The sequence below is a fragment of the Ixodes scapularis genome, unplaced genomic scaffold, assembly GCF_016920785.2.
Source record: "Ixodes scapularis isolate PalLabHiFi unplaced genomic scaffold, ASM1692078v2 PGA_scaffold9__187_contigs__length_104089568, whole genome shotgun sequence".
In the NCBI taxonomy this organism is placed as follows: domain Eukaryota; kingdom Metazoa; phylum Arthropoda; class Arachnida; order Ixodida; family Ixodidae; genus Ixodes; species Ixodes scapularis.
This window is the reverse complement of record NW_024609884.1, coordinates 20,280,933-20,294,710: the sequence shown is the minus strand read 5'-3', so window position 1 is coordinate 20,294,710 and position 13,778 is coordinate 20,280,933. Positions and strand designations below refer to the sequence as shown.

At 49.5% G+C, this 13,778-nt stretch overlaps 1 protein-coding gene across 2 annotated transcripts in view; it reads right to left on the bottom strand.

The window, feature by feature from the left end:
• Window positions 1-13,778, bottom strand: part of LOC8037048 (BTB/POZ domain-containing protein kctd15-like) — a 126,765-nt gene that overhangs the window by 16,983 nt on the left and 96,004 nt on the right. Inside the window, exon 3 of one of the 2 annotated variants that reach the window (XM_029974709.4) lies at window positions 6,768-6,932. In XM_029974709.4, the coding sequence (XP_029830569.1) occupies window positions 6,768-6,932 (165 nt within the window). The remainder of the gene's footprint in view (window positions 1-6,767; window positions 6,933-13,778) is intronic. The other variant, XM_029974717.4, reaches the window with a different exon arrangement.

Sequence of the window (13,778 nt, the reverse complement as noted above, 5' to 3'; positions counted from 1 at the left end):
GGCGATATAAAGCGACCTTTCTTCTTGCCGAGTCTCCGTAGGGGAAAGACTGCGCAAACACGGGCTCGCTCTTTCTCCGGGCACAGGATGAAGAGTGCTCAAGACGGATGCAAGATCGGCACGCCTTTCGCGGATTTCGGAGTGAACTAACTGCCGTGGGCCTTGCCCGCAGAAGATGTTACGGTCGTTCGTCTCCACCGGCCGACCGCCGCGGTTTTTGTTGCTTCTGTGGTAATCTTTCCGGAATCTTTGAGGCTACCTGGATACTGATTCTGCGCGGCTGTTGATAAGCTGCGTGGCCCAGTCAAATGTCCGGGAGCCTTCCTCAACCTTTGCACGGCCATTTTTGTTTTATTTATCTGTGCGAATAAAAACGAGCTGTTGAACCGGCAGCACTGTTGCTGGTCGACACCTGGTTGAGGCTTCATGTAAAGAATGAAGACGACGTCTTGGAAGGGTGTAACGTTACAGAAAGATAATAAATCAAACGGATATATATATTAAAAGTTAATGCCGGTGCTCTTGTATTAGAAACACATATTTTGAATGTAAAGGATGCCCCAGAAAGCAAGATATCATTTTGTAATCAAACGCATAATTGAATTTAAAAAGAGGACGCTGATATTTTTATTTCAATAAGTGTGATAACTGTGGAACGCACTATCCATCATATGAAACAATATCCGACGTGGAACACATCGTGGAACACAATACTCAACGCGGAGCCAATAGCCGCCCCCGAGACTCTGTTGGCAGCCTGGCACACTTTTTTTGTTTTCTTTTGACGAAATTCACGAATCTCGATGACATTTCCGCATAACTACACGGTTGAATTTCGCCAATGAAACGCCCAGTGTTCGCCTGAGCTCAGAAATTATTTGTGATTTGTTGGTACGGACACGACATTTAGACAAACCCCCCAAAAAAGAAGTCGCACGGTATCGAATCACATCACCCGGTGGCCAATGCCGGTCGCCATTCTGCGAGATGATTTGGCCACGAAATGGTTCTCATAACAACAGGAAGAGCATGCAAACCATCTGCCGGCATGTATGCTCTTCCCGTTGAGCACTTTCGTCTGACATAAGGTTCCACAATTTATACTAATGCGTCTATACATTATGCGTTTAATTACAAAAGTAAGTCTAGCGCTGTTGTTGGGGCACCATATAAGCCTACGAAGTTTTTATGCATTCGAACAAGAAATGAAAACTCCATTGGATCCACCGTTTTTATCTTTTCTCTCAAGTACGCAACACGTAAGTACACTTTGCCCCCCTCCCCAGTCACAGTGGCTTTCCCTCTTTCTGCAACAGTTAGGAGGGTGGCACGACCTGGTTGTCGCCCGGCCATGCCTTAATATACCACCGAACCCAGATACCCCGAGTTGCTGCAAAAGCAATTTAGCGCGGAGCTTGTGTCGGTGTCTGCTCCCGTGACGGAGAGCGTCGACACGCGTGATGACCGTCCAACCTGTTCTGCGCCGCGATTCACGAGCCGCTAAGGCGGTACGGCAGCGGCGACCAACGGAGGTATTCCCTTCGCAGCTGCTTGGTCGCGTGGTTCCTTTGAGGCCGCCCTCCGCATCGACCTCAGAACTCATCTGATAGCGCTAACAAGCGGTCGAGATGAGGAGCCGCGGCACCCCGTCACTGTAATCAACCGGGGTAATTTTAGGCTCTGCCTTCAAATTAGCAGTGATGCAACCTCAGCGCCAAGGAAGAGATAGTGAAAAAGTGGAAAAGCCGGGCCAAAAAAAAAAAAAAAAAAAAAGAAAAAACGGAAGAAAGCTAGAAAAAAACAAAACAAAACAAAAAAACGTGCCGAATAATGCCGTCACCACGCTCCAGCTCGGCCCGTGATTGAAGCGGTTGAAGCGGGGCCGCGTCGCGTCAGCAGCAGTACTCGCAGCCGCACGGGGCTCGCGCCGGCGGCGCCGCTCGCGCGGAGGTCTGACTGCGTCGCACTCGGCCAGCCTGTAAGCCTGATTGGCAGCAGGAGGAAATGCTCGCCGAGCCGCCTGACCGCTGCTGCATGCCTCGCAGGGAAACGGCGAATGAAGAATGCCGCTTGTCTCTGGCTGCTTTAATCCGTCGTGAGTGATGCATGGTGTTTTCTTTTTCTTCTTTTGTCCTCTACGTAAGGCAATCAGCCGGCACCGGCGTTAATGAAATCCGGCCTCGTCCGCTTCAACTCTGCGTGCCTCGTCGTCAGTCGGCTCTCCGAGGCGGCCGCGAGGAACAAGGTGTGCCAGTGCCGGAGAAAGCGCCGGGTGTCTTCCGCGGGAACAAAGACGCGCATCTCGGCGACCCTCGGCGATCGCGGCCAGCCCGCCGTACGGCGCGCACTACCGCTCGAGTGCACCTGGGTAGAAGCCTCCCGGGGCGAAGGCGTAGGCGCCGCGAATTTTCCCATGTCGCTCGTTACTCCGAGGGTCCCCCGGCAGGAGGTTGCTCGCTGCCATGACGCCGATTTTCGGAGAGGGGGCCGTCGTGTCACGGCCTTGCCTCGCAGCCATCGCCACCGGCGGCCGAGCTACCAGCAGTGCGGTTTCCGAGCTGACGAGCTTGGGATGTGGGATAGGGCGTAGCGAAATGGGCCTGCCCTTAGGCCCTGAGGCCCTTTCGGGGAGGGGGTAGGAAGACGGGCCGCGTCGGGAGTCCCAAGACGGCAGGCCGATTTGACCAATCTGTTTGTCAGCTGTCTTGTTATTGGCTACTGCTCCGTGCGCTCTCTCATTTGGGGAAGCGCCGACGGAAATCCTCGATTGTTTGCTTGGCCTTTTTTTCTGGCTACTTTCACGCGCGCTTGCCGTGCACGGTTGGAGTTTGAGTGAAGATAAGGCGCGCTGCTCGGAGGCAATTGTTTTGTGGAACATCTGACAGGTTCCTCGGCGAATACTGCGAGAGATGTAATAGCGACGACCTTCAGCTCTTCGCCCTCTCCGTGAGTGCTTTGAGTAATTGGAAAACGAGGTTGGGATGAGCTGCCCGCTGCGACCCTGCTACCTTCGGCTACCTTCGCGAAGCTCCAGGCAACTCAATTTTCCCCCTGCTGTTATCTATCAAGCTGTCTCGAAACAGTTTTTCGCGAGGTAGTCTCGTTTTCTACAGAAATCAGTCGTGCATTTGGAGTTGCATATGGCGAAGAAAAGTGGCGGGGGGCGGGTGAAGGATGGCGTGCGAATCGATCAAACTGTTACAAGAATGCCCAGTTGTCTTTGAGACACATGCATATCCCAATCTCAATTCGCGGCTGCTGCTCCAAAGGTTGAGGCCATCCGAGGTCCTCAACTTTTTGGCATAAACAGCATAAGCCCATGTAGGCGTTGTATAGGGTAGACAACGTTCCTATAAAAAATATTAGTAAAAAAGAATCTGTCTAGAATGCATGATTGAACGTAAAGTTGCGTCGGCACCGACGCAAATTATACGTTTTCATTCAATGCGGAGGGCAAGTTCGTCTGCTTCTCGCGCAGGGGGTAGCGGTGACGTGAGAACGCCGAGCCCTGATTGGCTGATCGCGCCCCCCTATCTGAGCGTCGTCTGCTCCTTTGCAACGTCGTCTGCTCGCTACGTCGTCTGCGTCTGTCTTACCTTTCCTGCGACTTTCGGAAGTGCAGAGGCCAGATTCACGAAACGATCTTACGCCAAAAATGTGCGTAAGACAGAACTTAAGAACAAATTCGTATTCACGAAACGAAATTTTCGTAAGTTTTGCGCAGGTTACGACGAAATTCTGCGGCAGCTCCGAAGCTGTCTTACGATCAAATCAGCATGGCCGACAGCGTCGCGGTCGCGACGACCCACGAACGTTTATTTTTTTACATGCGCTTCTGACGCGTCCCGACTTCAAGCAGCAAGAAAAAAGTAAAAAGTCCTTGAAACAGACCACGACGAACAAGAACGCTGGATCCACAAACACCCGGGAAAAGCTCCCACGGCCACGATCCCACCGAACGCGACCAAACGAGCTGGGCAGTTAGGCCTAGCAGGCGCTCCGCGACTCGTCGACCGTCTGCCCACGACCGGCTGGCGTGCTGAGTGGAATATGCCCGCGCGACCCTTGTGAACCCTTCCCATATTATACTTTGATCGCTGACCTCAATTTTATATTAAGGGGTCAATTTCTTCCTCTTGTTATCTCCCTGTTTCCCGAGGCAACGGTGACTATCGCCGATGAAAAAGCGGTGAATCTCCGACAGACGCAGCAAAGGTAAAGCAGCCATCGCTTTGACTAGCAGACGTAAAGCAGACGACGTTAACTGCGCCAACCCGCCGACGCCGTTAAAGAGTGAGGGGTCTCGCCGCACACGAATGGAGGGGAAAAGTATTTGGGAGGGAACTTGCCTCGGTTCTAAGCAAAAAAACCTCGGCGCCCCGGGACACCTCGCCAATGAGCCCTTTGACTTCCCTCCTTGATGCGCGTCTGCTAGTTGTTAGACAAAAACAACGTACCGCTCGAGTTATTCCGTCTGCCCTCTCTTAAAGGTCGAGTTCGCTCCGAAAGTCGCAGGAAAGGTAAGACAGACGCAGACGATGTTGCGAGCAGACGACGTTGCAAAGGAGCAGACGACGCTGAGATAGGGGGTTGCGATCAGCCAATCAGGGTTCGGCGTTCTGACGTCACCGCTACTTCCTTTCTCATGCGCAGAAGACGAAAATGAGCCCACTTGCGAGGCGTATAGCGTGCGAAGAAGCCACCATACAACTACCGTCAACCTGTGAACTGCCCTGAAGTTGTAGATGCACGACGTTTAGCTACAGGGAAGCGAGTCAGTTGACCTCCGTCCGGTAATGAAAAAAAAAACCTATTCGCACTCTCTACCTGCTGCACTGGTGTAAAACGTCTAGTACGACGTACCCTGAAACGTGTACTCGGATAGGACAAAGCACGACACAATTAGCACGAACAAGACATATGCCATTTGTCGTAGTTTAATAATGCAGGTGTGCATTCAACATAATTCTAACCACCTATAGAATGGTGCTCCACGCGAGTACTACATGCCATTCCACCAAGGGCCCGTAAACTCGTCGAACACAAAGTTGGAGCCGAAAGTTCGCGGAGCGCGCCGATTGGGCGTCGGCGAGAAAAGCGCGAAGTCATCGCCGTGATATGCAGATCGGTGCGCCCCGTCAACTTCGGCCCCAACTTTGTGTTTGACGAGTTTAGAGGCCCAAAAGACTTGATACCAACCTTTGAGATATCATAGATGAATGGAAGAAACCGCGATTGCGTGCTCGCTTTTTTGTAACTGTGTTAACTGTGTCCCGCTCGGTACATTTCTGCTAGAGTTCCTGAATAGGCTCCGTATACGGGAGTCACAGTTGCGAGTCCATCTTCCACGTGTTGCAGCGCCACTATTCGCCGAGATCGATCACGGGAGGAGCAAAGAATCCAGCGCCGTGCAGGAAAGCCACCGACACGGTCGCTTCGGCGACGTTGCACGCGCCTCGGCGTATGTTCCTCTGCTTTGGCCTCCACTTCTCCTCCTTTCCTGTTTTCCATGCGCGGCGGAGCGCGCGGCGCCGCTATTGGCCGAATTCAATCACGTGACGAGCAAACAATCTAGGGCTGTGCAGGAAAGCTGGCGCTACAGCTACCCGCCGAGGTTGAACTCTAACCTCTGCTTCACCTTGTGCAATGTGGTGCAACTAAACGAAAGGAGTCACACGAGAACACAGATCAGCACGTGTGGCGGCTGGAGGGAGCACGTGAGCGTAGAGAGACTGCACATTTTAAGGCTCCGGCTCCACGGCGGTCATATTGAATGGCCGCAAAACGCTTTTGAATTCTTTAGGAGAAATCGTAAAATGCATACTGAAATGTAGCTTTACTAACATATTCTCCGTGTTCTTGGCGATTCGAGAACAAGCTGATATAGTTATGGGTTAATTATTTAATTAGATAATTAACGAGTAAGTAATGCCACGGGTTTCTCATTTTTCTCATATCTAACCCTAAAGGTAGACGGGTGCTTTTTACGACGCATGCTCAGTACTGTAATAAAAAAGAGAGTAAGAGATTTACAAAAAAAACTTGTTTGAAAGTGTATTAAAAAATTAACTTGAACCAAAAATTACTTATCTCTTAACATTATTATTGGAGGAGAAAAAGAAGAAACACGTGGCATTACCTAGCGTTGTGCATTGTATTTTGAAAAAAAAAAAAAAAAGTCAAATCTTTGAGTGTAGGAGACGTTAAGATAAATTATAGTAACAACAGAGACGTTTCGGAAAGTCTTTCCTTTCTCAGTGTGTACACACGGAGAAACGCAATACTCAATACCAAACGTCTGTGGATTAAAGTGTCCATAGTTACTAACATTTCTCTTAACGTCTTGAATTTCTCGATGAAAAATATTTTTGAGTACATTCGGTGTAGGAGACGTAATACAGCAATCATTGTTTGAAAACGCCGTCTGACGGCGCTCTCTAATGTCTGCTCCAATAAGATCTTTGATTAGGTTTTTAATATGGAAATAGCGTGGAAAACATATGAGTGTAGTTTCGGTGTTTTTAGGATACTTAGAGCCCGCAGATCGAGTTATTACCGTAAATATAGGATCTCAGAATCCACTTGAGTGCCCTTTTATATACACAATCCAAACGTTTAAAGTTTTTTTTTCTTCTTCTTTTTTTTTTTTTGCGGGGTTTGGCAGTGCATTTTGTCAAATTAATCTCTTTTTTTTTTTTTCTTTAATCTCGCGCAGGCGACCCCGATATCAAGGAGTCGAAAGGCGAGGGACGACAACCCGCACTCACTTTGTCAGCGTCTCTAATGACGAGGTGTAGATGGTTCCCCCGACGTCGATGTGCACGGGCGCCGTGTACCGAGAGGCGGCGGCCACGCAGGGGATCCCGGAGATCTTGGGACTGTAGTTGGTGTCTGGCGACGCCGACAGCATCAGCTTGGGGTCCATCCAGCTTCTGAGGAAAAGGCGTCGATCAGAGAGAGACCTCCACGCCACTTTTAAGCCACACTGCTCCATACAAAGAGAGTCCGCAAACACTGTTTGCGGACTCTCTTTGTTGGAGCGTTTTTTTTTTATTCTTACAGATTTGTTTTTAAAAAAAAGCCGTGAAAGTTACACTTATGCGGTTTGTGCAGGCCAGTTATACGGGTGGCTGATATTTGCGACAAGTCGGCTAATTAATTAAAATTCGTTCATTAACTTTTTAATTAGTGAAAATAGACATATGGTTCCAATGAGAAACTTGGAGAGCGTCATCGAAAACTACTAAATCAAATGTTTTTAGAACGACTTGAAGCTCGTGGGAAACTCGGGGGCGTGCCAAAGTTACCACTCGTGAAGCAGGCGCAAAGCTAGCAGTGGCGGAACGCGATGATAATCTTATCATCCGCGCTCCGCCACTGCTAGCTTTGCGCCTGCTGTAGCGGTCTCTTTTTATATGATGCATGAGCAGTGTGAGTCCAGCCCTACGGAACGACCGCAAATATAATCAAGATAACTGCGGGTGAAAACCGATTTTTGTATGCAATCCCTCCAACAGGGAGGCTTCAGCTGGCGTGTTTTGATGCGTAAGCAAAATGAACCACTATCAAAAGAGTGTAACTGATTTGTATTTGGAAGTGCCGTCGTCAACACTTTCATTTAGTGGCGATATACGGGAATGTGAACGGAAGCAGGAAATGCGCCCGAAAATGAGTACAGTGTTCGTAGACTGCGTGGGTTATATGATCTGTTCGGATGTCATTACTGGTTTTGCAGCGTTTAAACGTAATCATATTCGTGGATCTGAGATCATTTCGCAGTTAGCTTTAGCTTCGGATAGACTAAGAGGAATAGACTACATGAACTGTCGCTGAAGTGATGATTATACCGCGATAAGCGTATTCATCTGAAAATTCTGACACAAATATGCGCGCCGCGGAAGCGAGCGCATACGGAGTAAAAGCTCTAGCCTGAAGAGAAAGGAATTATGTAATGGTTGACAGTTCTTTTACAACTGCCAAAAATTATAAAAAAAATTAGTTTCTTCGGTTGGCATGCTCGTCACTCCACTCTTCTGGTCTTCTCCCACGGCCATCTTTTCGCGTTTTTCATGGTTCCCCTCAGGGGACAACCTAACCCGTGACCTCGTTCTTTTTTTTCTTGCTCGTGTTCTTTTATTCACAACGCGCAACAAACAAATAAATTGACGAGAAAAAATAAAATAAAAGCTATAAGCGATTCCGTTCAGTCCCACGTTTCTTGGGTGGTCACCATCTTGTTCTGCCACGGAGGACCCATCGCAGTGTTTTCTCTTCGTGAGCACGACGCTGTCGCAGGAATATATTCCCAGGCCGAATTTACTGGTAGATACGAGCAAGAGGGTACCTAACGCGCACCCCGCTGTCTCTTCGCCTAGCAAAGCTACCTATAGCTTACTCAGATGGAAACACGAAAGAACTCGATCGCGTCGAGGAAGTGCAGTCCCTGACGTGACCACTGGGATGACACTTCCCGTGTACCACCGGACACCCACCACACCGATGCCTCTTATTTGTCATCCCTCTCCCCAGCCGACCGAGAGCGCTCGAGCTTTGAGTTAGACATTTCCGCCTCCGTCCTATTTCGATACGACTTGGGTCGCTCCTTGACATCTGGCCCATGGTGATCGAGCGTACCACCACCGCACGACGACGAAATATTAAGAAACACGCTTAGAGACAGTCATCGTTAATGTGAACAGCGGCTGTATACTTCTGTAACACCTTCAGCAAGGTGGTTCTGGAAGCCGTTATCCGAAACGACCGATGTAATTATGGTCGATGAGACGCCATCAAAGCGGGTTTTCTGCGAAGCGCACGGACCATGCAGGCGTGTTCTTCGCGACCACCGCGGAAAACCCCTCCTCGAAACGCCGGCATCGTTTGTGAATACTACTAGTAGTAAACGGGCTGGACGTTTTATGACCTTCTCGTCTCGCTGCATTCGACGTTGTAACGGCTTTCGCTTTAACGAAGGTTGACTGGGCACGATCGATGTTGTGGCAGTTAATCAATATCATTCCTAGACATGCGGCACAACTAGATGCATCCGGGCTTTCGCTCGCACAATTTGCGTAAATGATCCACGACGGGACTCCTTCTCTAGACCGGACGTTTTATTCGCTCCTTGGAGGTAGGAAGCGCGACATCGCAGCAGGCGGAAGCGTCCCGTAATCCTCAGTAGCCGCCGATTTGGTCTCACGTGAGTTGGTCCGAACGCGGGAGCCTGTTTTCTCTTTAAAACATCGCTAATCGCAAGCGGGAATCTGTGGAAGCCCCGAGCTGCAGCACGCTCGACCTTGATGGATGGCCGGGGCGTCTGTCAGAGTGGACTGTTCGCCGCATGCGGCAGCGGACTCCGTGGGACAAGCGGGACTGATTGGCGAAGGCCGGGGGACGACGTAAGCCATTTCGCACGCGGTGCCCCGCGAGTCGCGCTGAGTTTGAGCGTTTGGGAATCGCTACAAGCGCTGTCTGTGACCAGCCTTTTCGAGTTAGCGAGTAAAGCGAAAACATGTTCCCCTCTTTGTTTTTGAAAAAAAGAAAAGAAAGAAAGAAAATGGAAGATGGATCTTTCCAACGGGAAGCTACGGAGAAGTGTACAAAACAGGTTTCCGGGCCGGCTTGACTGATGTCTTGGCTTTGCGAAACCGAAAGCGTCGTCTCCTCGTTGCACTGCGCGATTAAACCCCGGCGGCTGCTGTGGGGACCTATCCGCACGTGCGGCTTGGTTGCGGTTTTCCGCCCAAGAAGCCCCGGATTGATGGATGAAGCACGCTGTGGCGGCCCGTACGCCTATTCGAGCCATGACCGAACGACACAGTTTTTTGAGGCGGGAATAGGTTCGGCTCGGGGAATCAGCGCCGAAACTATTCGGGAATTGTTTTAGCAACAGCCCTCGTAGTTGGCACCGTACGAGAGGCCTTTAACTTTTGGGCTGTCGCAAACAACGCTGTGCTTCACGAATCCCTCTCGAGTTCCCGCGCAAACTTGTTTTGTCAAATTCGTTCGAAACATTGCGGCGGGGAAAGAACCCGAGTCGGAACGGGTTTCCGCCAGTAGCCAGGCGACCGGGACGGAAGAGGAACTTGAGTTCATCTGTCGCTCGCCTCGTACGCGGCCGGCGGGGCGGCGCTCGCGCGATCGCGCTCATTAGTGCGCGGAAGAGCTCTCGTGTGCTGCCTGGGGCGCTGCCCCGGAGCCCCTCGCCGGGGCAGCCTCCCGAAGTGGGCCACCGGCTCTCCAGCATTCGAGGAAACCAGCTCCCTCTCGACTCCGCCGCAGCCCGCCGTGCCCCCCGGACAGGACGTTATCTTTCGCTGGGGGAATTACAACGAAGCGCTGGCTTTCGTGTCGTCGCGCTACACTCGCCTCCTCTGTATTCAGAGAGGTCGCTTCGGGTCTACGGGTGCGGCCTCGGAACTTTGAAAAGCGCCTCTCGTGCTCGAGGGACCGCGTGGAGGCTCGCGAGTGTACCTGAACCTGTGCATCCCTTTAATTCACACACAATTCCAGCAAACCCTCTCCCTTCCCTCCCTCCAACCTCCGCTCCCCTCTCTTCATTTCTCCGACATACACACGCTTGTAAGTTGTACGCACGCGCGTGTACGTATGATACGCCCACGTACACCCCTGCTGTCCCCCGTCCGCCGTTCTCCGTTTCGTTCGGACGGCTTCCGTGCGGCGGCTTTGTCCGACCCTCGCACGGCGCTGCTGTCAAAGGCGGATCTTTCCGAATCCTCTACGACGTCTTCCTCCTGCTCCGTATTCTCGTGTTTTGCGAGACGAGGATGCATTACATCGCTCTGTCGGTCATTTCCAGGTACGGAAACAGTTAAGAGGGTGGGACGGGGATTCCCGGTGACGTCTCGGCGCTCACGCCGGTCGACTTCCCGGTGACCGATTGGGCGGCGTGAGGGATTTACCGCGCACCGCGCTGCGTCCAGATTCGAGAGGCGTCCGGTTGGCGGCCCACTTCGTCTCTCCGCTATTAATAAACCCCGGAGAAGACGTGCGAGGGACCCAAAGACCGGAGAGTCACCGGGCGACGGGTGTCGGAACTGCCGCTGGCGACGCCTCTGGGTTGCTGACTGGCCAAGTGCGTTGACTATTCGATCGTTTTCTTTCTCCCCCTCCGTGCAATGATGCCGTACGGAAACGGCTACGCCGGCAAAAGGTCGGAGGGTCGTCCCCATCCACGAGACGACTCGGCGTAGATCTGACGTTGAGTGGCAAGTGCCGTTCGCTGCACACTGCACACATTTAATTGATGCACTGGCTTGATATGCGGCAAAAGAAAGGTGTTATTCGATATAATCAACTGATGTAATTGCGCACCAAAACTAGAACAGTGATCTCGTCTGCTTTTTCCTACACGCAGCGAAAGTATGGAATGACCTTCCCCACAACATCGTTTCCCCCCATATCGTATCCTCTTAACTTCAAAGAGAAATTGAGCGAAGTCATTCTCACCGCTGCCTCATAGTTGAAAAAGTGAAGGGAAAGAAAACGAAAGTGCGTTCACAATGTTTTGTTTTTGACTGATTTCAGTTTAACCACGTATACTTTCTTGCTTCATTTTATACCTGTCGTTCTTGTTTTGTTTACTGATTTTACAAACGCGAGTATTAAAACCTTCTGTAATACCCTCCCTGAGGGGGTTTTGAAGGTCAATCGAAATAAATAGATAAATAAACGCTTCCTTGCCCCTCATCGTTGATTTGATCGAGAATATAGACTTTAGTTTGCGCTAACATAATGCCCAATCACAGAATTTCAGAGATTCAAGCGTAGCGGGATCGTGCAGATGTTAGCATCGCAACCACCGGTGCTAATTTTGTTGCGGTGGCAACAAGGTAGTGAAGATGCCACCTTTTTTTTAAAAAGCTTACGAAACAATTTACTTTTTATTACGAGTTCGTTGCACTCGTGAGCATGTAATATACACAACGCGACCGCCCGGCCTGTCACCCCCCCCCCCCCCCCCCCCTTCGTACGTTGAGGAACGAGTTGTGATTTATGCCTGCTGAACAAATAATGCTGTCCAGAATGATAGCGTAGGACTGAAGCTGGCGCAGAACCTCAGGGTCAGAACTCTTTCCTAATACACTGTAGTCTTTTCAAGGCACAGTCTGGCGCAGTGCCATTGCTTTCTTTTGTAGAGCAATCGGAAACGCAAAGGGAACCAATGGAAATAGAAGCAGAACATCATTACGCGCCTTGTTTCTGCAGGATTTTTCTGAATCCTCGTCGTAGAAAAAACAAACAAACAAATAAATAAACAAACAAATAAATAAGTATATATATATATGAGGTGGTGCATTTATGATGCTTGAAAATTATGAGCTGTCTCGTCTGCGACTAGCAGCGCCAACCAGACAGTTTTTGCTGCTTTCCTCCCTGTGCACAAATTTTTTTTTTTTTTTTCAGGCTTAAGTGTTTTTTTCTCAAACCAACACTCATACAATTTGAGTACGATAAATGCACCGCCTAAACACACCTTTGTGAAAAGTTTCAATGCACTCCGTTCATTGGTTCATTTATACGAATATTTTTACGCCCAAACTGCGCTCAGCAACACCCTATGTTCTATAGGGTGTTGCTGTTGTCAGATACAACGATTCGCCTACCAAATATGAGGATTTTAGAAGGACACCGTAATATTGCGCGAATTTCCCGTTTGCGTCAAAAATTAACAACGGAAATGTAAACTTTAAGAAAGAAAGAAAGAAAGAAAAAAGTTTACTTTTAAACTTTGGAATTCTTGTATGTTTTGTGGTAGGATCAGTGCTGGCGGTAACGCGTAAATTTTTTCTATAACGTTGTAACGTACTCGTTAAATTTTCAAAAACAGTAACGGGTAACGTAGTTGCGTTACAAGTTACATAATATTATTCTTCCCCAGACCTAAAAAAAAAATACACTTCCATTTTTTTTTGTGTTTCTAGACGCCAAGCCTATATATATTTTTCAGTTTTTTTTTTTGCGTTTTTCTTTGTGTTTTTTTTTGGTGAGTATTTAGGTGAAACCGTAAAAACAAAAGTAATTATGCTTATTTTCTGGATGAACATAATGTTTCTTGAAATATGACGCTTATGCATGCCTCTACCATCAAGAGAGTAAAACGTGTTAATTCATAATTTAAAAAAGTAACGCAAAACCAACTTGCGTTACTTTTTATCGGTAACTGTAACGCGTTCCTTTTATTTTGAGGTAACGTAGGTCGGTAACGCGTTCCTTTGATTTTCAAGGAACGAGTAACGTATTTCGTTACTTTTTTTTCGGTAATGCCAACAACACTGGTTAGGACAAGAGAAAAGAAGAAGGCCGGCAGAGACGGGGCCCACTTTACGGGGCACAAGTCGCAACCCGGCCTGGGAAAGGGGGAAGCTATAATATGTTAAGGAGATAGGGTCGAGAGTTGAAATTGGTTGGAGTAATTAATTTAAGGGGATATGTTTAAGGCAAACTTTTTTGTTGCATCTTTTTTTATATTTTTTTTTTCACCACTTTTTACGGGCAGTCTGCAAGTCATGCTTCACTCGGTAAATCCAAAGAGTCTCTGCTCGGAGTGAATCGGGGAAGAGCAGTTCTCCTACCATGAGGTGGCAGGGAAGGCCGATGGTGATGTAGCGAGGAAAGCGGACCTTCGAATTCTCCTATTCCCCCCCCCCCCCCCCCCTTTCCGCAAACAGCACCTGTGTAATGTCGTCACAAGCTCCGCAGTTCACGCAGTATGGGTCACCGACCCGTTTGAGCCTGTGCAGCGCGGCCAGGTGACG